The following is a 10,631-nucleotide window of genomic DNA, read 5'->3' on the forward strand; positions in this document are numbered from 1 at the left end:
AATCAAATCTTCATCTAATATTCCAAGCGCTACAGGTGGTTTGCTGGGTGTCTGTATAAGCAAAGACTAGAGCTGGCCTAGATTGATTGAGCTTTTTAATTTCACTTTATAATGGCAACATTCAGAGTGTTGCTATGCAAAACATGTCCATTCACCTCTTCTATATCAACTGCTAAATATGTATAATCCAAAGTTACAGGCTCAAAAAAGAATGAAATTGAAGGGGAAGAATATTGCTTGTTTTATGGTTGATTTTTCTGTTAAATTGAAAAACAAGGGGACAGCTTTTTTCATACTTTTGAAAGTTGTCATTTTTTATTTTTTCCAATACCTTTTCAGTGGCCTAAAATTGAAACACTTTGTTTCCAAATTATGTTTCCTTCTTCTTGAATTGAGTTTATCTAGGTATAATGTCTGACTTCAGAGATTTTTTTTTTCTTTCTAAAAAAATAAAGGCAAATTCATGAGCCATGAGAGTCATGAAGGGTTTGGTCTACTCATAAATGATTTGTTACATGTTCAACCAAGCCAGGTTGAACTTAGAAGGCTCGTAAAACCTCTATCAACAAGCCTCAACTTTGGCCTTCAGTACAGGTGTGCTCCTGGAGCATACGTAACCTTTCCAGCATCACAGAATCAACTATTTGGTGACCTAGAGCATTAAAATGCTACTGCCAGGTATCAGCTGTGCTTTGGTCTCAGTCATTTAAGGAAAAAAAATGAAAACTTTGTACTGTTGTATGTAGAATAATTTAATAAGTCTGTTGAATAGTTGTTCATTGGATCCACCTTAACTCTGTTGGGAATTGAGCATCATGAACTTTAAAGAACTTTTCAAGCTATGAAAACAACTAGTGGTCTCCATTTAGTTTATGTAGGTTAGGTCACCTATATCAAACCCTCCACAAAGAAAGATACCAATTGGTACCTTTCTTGACAATCTCAGCCTAGACATCTGTATAGAAAATGGGTATAAAAACTGAATTAGCATCTCAGTTTCAGAAATGGCAGTTCTTGTAAAAAAAGTAAAATTTAAAAAAATTAAGTGGCAAGTTTGTATACCAGCTGTTTTAAGAGCATTACCTTAAATTTTGGAAATTGTCCCTAAATTTCGTAAGTTCTTGACGTCTCAAATTATATGCACATTGCTATATTTGGTATAAAGTTTCTTGACAAAGGACACGTTAGTAAGATTGTTGGGTTTTTTTGTTTGTTTGTTTCTCCTCTAGTTTCAAGATGAATACACCAAGCATTGAAGACCTCAGGAAAACAACAGTGAGTAATAATGTGATGGAGAACCATCAGTAAATGTCATCTATTTGATTCCTGAAACGGAATAAATAATTTTCCCTCCTCTAATGAAAAAAAAAAAGGCTGGAATTTACTTCTTTTGTTTTCTTGTATGACTGATATTTCCAGCACTCCTCACCGGAAATGTTCTCCTGATTACAGATGTGGTACAATTCAATGAAACTAAGAGAAGACCTAGAGGACCCAAACCTCAAAATAAGTAGAATAACCCTGAAGATACCATGTAGAACAGATGTGAGGTTTTCCCCCAGGAATAGTGGGAGACCTATTGCTTTGGCCATTTAAAATAAGTTGGAACTAAATAGTAGAATCCATTAAACATTTTTTCATTAGCGGTGTATTACCTAACCGATCTTTTTACCATTGTAGCCTATGGTTCTTTATTAGGACAGTTATTTAGATGGGTATTCAGAGGACATAACCTGATTAGGAAATAAGTATGAAGGGGTTAGTAATGAAAAAAAAATTAACAGCTTCTTAGGAAAATAATAAAAAGAAAATAAAAAAGAAAGAAGAAATTTTATTCTAAGATGCAAAGAATCATAAAATCACAGAGAAAAGACCTAGAAGGATCCACAAGTGGTTATTTAGTCTGTGCTTGAGACAGGATCATCCCTGTCTAAACCACCTCAGACATATATTTGTCTTACATGCCCTAACCACTTCCAATGCCAACAATGCCACAACCTCTCTAAGTGATCTCTTCTACTGCTTAATCGTGCTCATAGTTAGTAAGTTCTCCCCAATATCTAACCACATCTCCCTTATTCCAATTTAAGTCCATTACAGTTTTATCCTGTCCCCTGTGGACTTGCAGAAAAAAAATCCACACATTTTGTAGTTTCTTTGTTTAAAAGAAATTATGGTCTTACTAGAATTTTGTTCTGTGAGCAGATTGTATCTTTAAAAGTGGATTTGTTTTCCATCTTAAAAAAATAGAAAATAAGTTGCACAACCAAATAGGATTTCTACTGTTTGTATTTTGCTGTGTTATGTAAATGATTTATAACAACTTTTGATGTTTCATAATAAATACCCAAGTTTGTATAATGTAAGAAACTAGAGGGAGATGTCAGAGTATAGGAAGGCTGCCTTTGATCAGATAGTAAACTGAATTCTACCAGTTTACTAATCTCTGACAAAAAGCAACATCAAAAATTGATTTAACTTAGCAGCTATTGTCTGTAAAGTAACCTTAATTACAGTTTCTATGTGCTTGTAAATGTACTATCCCAAATCGTGTAATTTATTGCTGGTAATAATTCTTTTAAGAAATAAGATATGAATTGTTTTATTTAAAGGATTTAAAGGTGATAAAAGAAATCCTTGATATGCTGATTTTCTTTTGGAATACCAACTATCCTAAATGTCAGTTGCAGGATTATAAGGTTATGTTCATTTAATGCAAGATACAATTAAGAGGAGAAAGCACTATCTATGTACCCTTAGTTTTTGAATGAAACTATTTGAAGCATTTTAATGCTCCAGATTATTTTAAAGATGTTTGAAGTAATTTATATTAGGTTCTGCAGTAATAGCCTTCCTTCCACCAAGTTGTTATTTTTTTCTTTCCTTATACCTAGTGTTTAGAAATTACATTTGTATGTCTTCTGCTCTGGTGCCAACACCTGTCTCTGGAAATAGTGCTTAAATGGGAGCAGTAGCCAGTTGAAAGGGCAGCGCGAGCTCTTTAAGGCCTAATTAAGAACTGAAAGGGAGATGAAGCAAGTAGGACAAAAGATGTGAAAGTAGCTGAGATGATATTCCCAGAGCAAAATTCCTCATTAGAACAATAAAGATATGATCAGAGAACGCCAGGCCTTCGTCTTATCTCTCTCACTCTCCTCCAGTTACTGCGGATGTCAGTTTGTACCCCAATAACATATAGTTACCAAGACAACCCTCCCTCCAGGATGTTGCTGTTTAGTACATTTTACTAAAATAAGATAAATATTTTACAGTAAAATTTTAGTAGCAAGTTTTCGTACAGAGGATACTATAGAGCAACGTGTTACTTTTGTTCAAATTAACAACATTAGCATCAAATGTACCCCATAGTGCTTTCAGTGTTCACTTTTGAATTTACTAAAAACATAATGGTAGGCCATTTAAATTTGTATTTTTCTGTAAGGAGTATTTCCCTTTGCATTTATGTAACAAGTTATTACAAGAAAAGTTTCATGTGGAGCATGAACATAAGAAAACAACTTTAAAACATACGTATTACACAAATATTTGGGGGGAACGATCTAATAATTAAAAACAGTGTTGTATACCAGTTTTATGTCTTTTTGCAAATGAGAAAATGAGGAAGAACTCTATTTTTAGATACAGTAGCTTTAGTAATGTGTTCTCTGAGGTGTCTGAAACATTAGTATTGTAATGCCAAATGCTTCCTAACTTACAGTGGAAGAAAATAAGCAAAGTATACAAATAAGAATTGGAAGTGCTTTCTATTATGCATACAGCATTGGGTATCCAATACTAAATTATTTATAAATTTCACCAAGTTAGGTGTTTGGGTTTTTTTCAATGAGCTCTGCGAGTCATCAAGAATGACTGGCAGCTTTTAGTGTTACGGATTGTCAAAACCAAGTTAATTGTTAGCGACTAAATACATGGGGGTAAAATAATTTTAAATCTCACAAAACAAGTCAAAAACCCTTAACTAATAATTATTGCTAACAGAAAACAATTGACTGGGGGAGAGGCCAGTTAGCTTGTGGCATTCCCACTGAATCACACAGTACGCCCTCACTTTTAATTAGCCTTACTCGAAAACTTTGGCCACCTGCATATTTTAATGATCAGATGGATGCCAATGTGTAAATATTGAGCTATGCTGAAATGCAAAGGAGTGAAGCGGGCTACTTGTGTCTATATCTACCATGTGGGCTACTTCCTAATAGAACCTGATTTATCATTTTTAATGAGACGATTTAAATGTAAACAAAAACTGTCTCCGAAGCATGAATTACTTCAGTTTATATTCCAGTCAAAGGTTCAAGCTTTGAGGGGTTAGATTATTTTATTTAGTAAAATGTTCCATATCTTTTAAATGCCTCAGCCTCTGAAGCAGCTAAAGCTAATTATTATGTGTGTCTAGCAGTACTATTACTTTTATAAATCAACTCTTGCTAACTATCCTTTTCTCAATTATATGTTTCCAAATGTATTGTAATCTTGTTCCTTAATGTTACCATTATCTCTCCTCAGTAGAAAATAAGACACTCAAGGTTATAGTTTCTTGGCTCACGCATTGTTCCTTTATTTTGGGAACTAAATTTTACTTCTCTTGATACCTACATTTAGGGAATCATCAGAAGTCATTACTAAAAATGTTTCTATTTTCATTGCTGCTGCTTTTAGGACTTGGTTAACCACTTTTTAAACTTGTAATAGTTCTTTCTAGCTGAGTGCTCTAGTGCAATGATAATACAGCCTTTTAGCATCCTCCAAAATATGAACTATAAAGTCACAATATATAATAAGTGTGGACTCTGACTGAAAAATTGGAGAACTGCTAAAGGCCAGGAGTGGAAAATGAAAGACAGATGAGGCTTGAGGTTATTGAAGAGCTAAATGAATGCCTTGCTGCACATTTGACAAAAGGTGAACCAAAAAATGAAAGAGGACTCAAGAAAGAAAAGAAAAGAGAAGGTAGGGTCCTGAACCTTTCCTCTCTCCGTTGTTGACTCCATCTGGGTTAACCAATTTAGGGTAATTACGAGATTCTTCTTCTAAGTCTAAAGATCAGTACCAAAATGACTTTGTTTCATACCTCTCAACTTGCTCACAATCTTGGTTAGTAAAATGTTGAAATGACTTTTTTAACTTATTTGTAGGATGGAAATCCTTTTGATGCTGCTGCAGGGTACCGTAATCTTACATATGAAGAGGTCTTGCAAGAGTTGGTGAAACACAAAGAGCAGCTTAAGAAGAAAGATACCCATATCCGTGAACTTGAGGACTACATTGACAATCTTCTTGTACGAGTAATGGAGGAAACACCTAGTATTCTCAGAGTGCCATATGAACCTTCCCGAAAAGCCGGCAAATTTTCCAAAAGCTAAAATCACAACTTTTCATGTTAATCAATATTGAATGCGTTAGTGTACGGACATAACACTACACAGCAGATTTATTACATTCAATTGCATATTCCACTCCTCTTTTCCTAAGAAATCCTTTTTTTCCACTCCAGGTACTAGCAGGGACTGCCAGAACTAATACACTATCATATATATTAAGTTAAAGAACTTCCTGAAGAAAAAAATGAGAGATATGGTAAGTGAATGTCTCTCATTTGTTTTTGGAAATTGCATTTAGCTGCAGAATGTTGCTTACAGTACTGTAAAGAATATACTTTAAAAATGGTTGTGCGTTTTTTTACACAATAGCTTATAATGTTCCTCATTGCAGTTACAGCTATGAAACCATGTTGCTATTTTCTTTATTAATTATTTGGTACAATATTATACGCAGTCATTCTTTTTGGTATTACAGCATACCATTAAGGCTGTCATTTGCAAGTCAGCATTGTATACTTTGCCAATCTAAATGTGAGTTGTTGCAATGTGGTATTTTAACACAGTTCATTCTCAAGTTTATCAGAGGAAAACATGAGACCCACAAGTTGAGAAGAGGAAATGTTGCATCATATACAGTGCGATTGTTGTGTCAGTTCAGCAATGGTATACACTTCAGTCAGTTATGTTATACTTAAATTCTGAATTTTGTATACAGTGAATGAACTTTCAAATGAGCGAATTACACAATGGGTTTTTGCATAAAGTAACGGCATGCCTTTGTATGTGTTAAAATGATACAAAAATGTTCATGGAGTCAGGAGTAGGATTGAAGAAGGTCATGGATAAAGAGTTAAATGGTTTGTTCACTCAAAGCCTAGAGCAGTAAAAATGTAGGAGATATAAGTAGACTGACTTAAATAGATGTGGCGATTTTGAAGAATTAAAGTAACTCAATTTCAAATTGAGTTTTTCACGTTCTTCATCTGTTCTTGGATGTCCAGATCGTGTGACAAAATACTGTTCAGAAAACATTAGATTACTTAGGCATATCTACAGTATTTTTTTTAAAAAAACACTACCTAAGAAGACACGGTCTGCATTCCTTGTCAATGACTTTAAAAGTCTGTTTTTAAATTTATTGGTCGGGTTGTAGTTGTAATGTGATGTACAAAAGAGTGCATCTGTAATTCCACTCATTGGCAAAATATCTTCTAATGGAAAGTAATAGCATAGGAAAAATAATTGGTATTAATATCAGCTGTATATTACTTTATTTTACTTTCCTTCGTGTAAGTCCAAAGTAGATTTCTTGTTATTGTGAAATGCCAGAAAGATAGCATTTATAAAGAGAATATATTAGCCTTGGACTTACAAAGTTAAATTTACTTAAGCTTTGAGGAAAAACTGTGTCCTTTTTTTTCCCCTCTTCTGTTCTTGTAAAGTGTGTATTTTTCTTAAACTGGTATATAATGGGCATGTCTGAGGAAGAAAAAAACCTAAAATTAACTTCTGATTATTTTTTGTGGTTGTAAAACAATAAGATGCATTTTTCCTTTTTAAGTCTGCAAAAAATTAATAATGCCATTGTGACTGGTGATTTTTGGACATTACTTGACCAACTTTTCTATCTGAGTACTTTTAACCATGTAGGTACACTGCAGCAACATAGATTTGCACTCGTTAGAAGATTTAGCTATATGATATAACTAACTTTCAGGATTCCACACTAACTTTATATCGTTGTTGTCTTTTATTTAAAAAATAAAACTTTTCATTCCTCAGCATGAGGAGAACAGGTAACTAGGAAAGAAAAAAGATTGATTGTTCTAGGTTCACAAGAAGTGTTAGGCTTGACAGTCCCAAGCCTGCATTGAGATCTAGTAATGCAGATAACTGTGCTTGGGTGGAGCCACGGGGCGTTTGTACACATGGTTGCACCGCAGCTCCGTGTGTTTTTAAAAGCAGCTGGCGCTGCGGCACATATATTTGTATAAAGCAAAATACGCGTCCGCGCTGAGAAAATGGTGGCAGCATGCTTTTGAACTAAAACGCATTGAAGGTGTTTTATTTCAGAAGCGCATCGTCACCATTTTCTCAGCACTGATGCACGTTTTGCCATTTATACAAATAGATGCCGTGCAGCACTGGGCGCGTCGGAGCAGACAGATGTACGTGTATAGATGCCTTCAATGATTATTGTCAAGCTCTTCCTGGTTATTGTATTTTTCTTTAGCAGTCTGTGCTGTACAATTAAGGCCTGATTTACTAAGTAGGTGCTGTTAAGGCCACCCAAGGATTCAGCAGGCATTGTACCTCAAACTAATACGATTGTTCTTTTGACTGATTTTCAGTCCAAATGACTACATTTATTCTACCATACTCAAAGTGCCAAAGGATGGAGATATATAATAAGTTGTGATTCATTGTAGGAAGTCAGGTTTTGCACTTGAAGTGGATTTTAGCTTAGAAATGATACCAAGATGTGTTTCAAATATTCAGTATTACCACAAAGATTCTAAAACGTTAAGGAATAGTTTGGCTAAAGCCACTGGTTTTTACTTGCTCTACTTGTGGACTTGTTGTGCCATTGAATTTTTGCTTCCCTTGAATTTAAAAAAATCGCTGGTACAATATGAGTCTGGTTGTGTAGGGACTGTCATCACTAGGTCATACAGAAGAGTGGGAGTTTCACTGGCAAATCAACAGGAAAACTGACCCTGATCAGTTTTTACTTCTACAAGCCAATTTATAATTATTAAAATTAAGCTCTACTATATTTAGCACCTCTGGAAACACTTCTATTAGAATGTTAATGTGGAATATCGAAATGCATAATTGACTAAAAGTAGATCCTTTGACATATTTGCATACCAGAAGTGATAAGCAGATTAAAGGTAGCAAAAAGATTATTTTTATGCTTTAGTGGAGAAATTTAGTGAAGCTTTTAATGCACCATCTAGTTCTTTATCTGATATGTAAGTGAATAAAAGCACCTTTTGTTTCTAATAGTTGCTAACAAAAAAGGGGGGAAGAAGCATAATGTAAGTAAGGAAAGGTACAGTTATTAAAATAAGCAGAATGAAACATTGACCAATGCAAATATTTTAACGAGTTTGTGCATGTTAAGGTACTAATTGTTTTTGGAATAATTCTGGAAAGAAAATGGACATGATTCTCCGTTTAAAAAAAACAATTGTTTCTGTATTTTCATAACAAGTTTGTTTGGAAGGACATCTTCTCACTCATAGTATTTACAGACCTTGCAGCTTTCAAATCAGACTGCTTCACACAGAATATTTCATACATCTGTTGGACACAAAGAAACTTCTGTTTCACCCTTAGTGGTGAACACACTTTCTAATAATTTCAAACCTGTAATACCGTGACACGTCAAATCTGTCTTTTAATACCCTAAAACCTAGGGATAACGATATTAGAAATCTGCACATTGTTGTTGATCTTTTCTTTGAAAAATTAACATGAAGGTTTGTTGATACATGTACTATACTTTAAAATGTTCCTTTGAAACAGCTATGCTAATAGTAATATATTTAACTACTTACTTTATAGAGTGAATTTCAAGGCCATATTTTAGAGTTGTAAATAACAAATTAAAACTTATTGCCATTTAAGAAGAATGTTTAATATTTATATCTAACCTTTTGCTGCTGTGTTTTATGCTGAGCTTGGTTTTGCCACCTACCAATGAATGTAGCATTATCCATAGATTATACATAACTACATCTATTGCTGTTGGCCACAAATCAAGAACTACTTGTAATTTTCCAGCTGTGAAAATGTTGCCTTGTATTTGAAAAGGTTTCACAGTTTGGGGATCTAACCCAGAACCAAGCTCATTAGTGACCAGCTTGTACTTTTTGCTGTAAGGATCCCTTTCCTTTAACTAGATGCATCTCAAAACAAACAGAACTGCTGTCTTAATCTATCTGCTGCTGCACTGGAGTTTTATTTACATGTCTAGCTTTAAAAAAAAAAAAAAGCTACTCCATACCTAGGTTTTAAACTAAACTCATGCTCTTGGCTCTTTATACATCCATAACTGTTGTAGATATGGTAAAGGTATTAGCTGTGCGTTTTTCCAATGGTGATATTTAAAGCATGTTGGTTCACTTCCTCTTTTTTGAAGTAAATAGTGAAGGATTATAGCGCTGCTGTGTTCATGAGGCTAAATTTAAGGGTCTGTCAGCACTTCCATTATGAACCCCCGTTTTCAATGATTTACAGCATCTAAATCTAGATACAGTCACTGGAAGTATTTAATATGCAATAGGTAGCACTTTAATCTCATTCCGAAGGGTTTTAAGAGATTTCTGTTAAAAAAGGCATAGTCTTCTCAAACATATTTGGCCTTCATTTTATCTCTCATGATTTGAATGATGAAGAATCTGCTATATTCGCTGTTAAGTATGTTACAGATGATACAGCCACTCCTTTTTGTCTTAGAAGCTTCCAAGAGGCTTATATTACATAAAGTACAATACAATGCTGGAGATCCAAGTCCTATATAGGAGGTCTATAAAGATGTGAGTATTGCTTAAAAGGATTGATTTGTCTTGTGCAATCAGTGGTTTGTGCAAATTTCTTAAAGGTACACAACTATATGCACATGACAGCTGTAGACTTATGATAATGCATGAAAAACATTATTTTCATTACATAATATGCAATAAGTCTTGAACTCTATTTAGTTGATTAAAATATGTAATCTCAGTATTTTATTTTTTCCCATTTAATATTGCATGTCTAACACTAATAAAACACCACAGTGCACTACAGCAGTCTGTCTTGAGGTTTAATACTACTATCTGTGCCTAATACGTGTGTAATACATGCACTTTCTTAATGGTTCTAATCAAGTGTGGATATTTATGATAAAGGAACACTAAGGGCTGTAAAAAACCAAGGACTACATTTCAGCTTCAGGAGGATTGAAATGTTTGAAGGGCAATTCTGAAAGTGTTTCCTAACATCTCTACTGTAGTCAACAAAAAATGGAATTATTGAAAACCCGTCTTGCTCTAATGTGTTAATTGGGTGTGTCTTCTTGTATAAAGACCACAGTCACCCTGCCTCTCACTTCACATTGTACAAATGTTATATATATATTACAATGAGATTTTTGGTAGTAACATCTGGGATGCTACCAGTCATCCGTGGAAGATATTGTTGGAAGATGTATGTTAGGTATCGCTTTCCCAGGATACCAGCTCCAGAACAGAAATCGCTCTAGAGAGACTGGCAGCCAAAATCTTCCAGAAATGTTCGTTC

General features: G+C 34.3%; 1 protein-coding gene across 1 annotated transcript in view; it reads left to right on the top strand.

Moving 5' to 3' along the window:
* RAB11FIP2 (RAB11 family interacting protein 2) overlaps positions 1–10,138 on the top strand; it is a 48,618-nt gene extending 38,480 nt beyond the window's left edge. Inside the window, exons 4-5 of the mRNA XM_019556121.1 lie at positions 1,230–1,275; positions 5,157–10,138. Coding sequence (XP_019411666.1) covers positions 1,230–1,275; positions 5,157–5,384 — 274 coding nt within the window. The 3' untranslated portion in view covers positions 5,385–10,138. The remainder of the gene's footprint in view (positions 1–1,229; positions 1,276–5,156) is intronic.
* The last annotated feature ends 493 nt before the right edge of the window (positions 10,139–10,631 follow it).

The sequence above is a fragment of the Crocodylus porosus genome, unplaced genomic scaffold (genome assembly GCF_001723895.1).
Source record: "Crocodylus porosus isolate Cpor-Errol unplaced genomic scaffold, CroPor_comp1, whole genome shotgun sequence".
Classification (NCBI taxonomy): Eukaryota; Metazoa; Chordata; order Crocodylia; family Crocodylidae; genus Crocodylus; species Crocodylus porosus.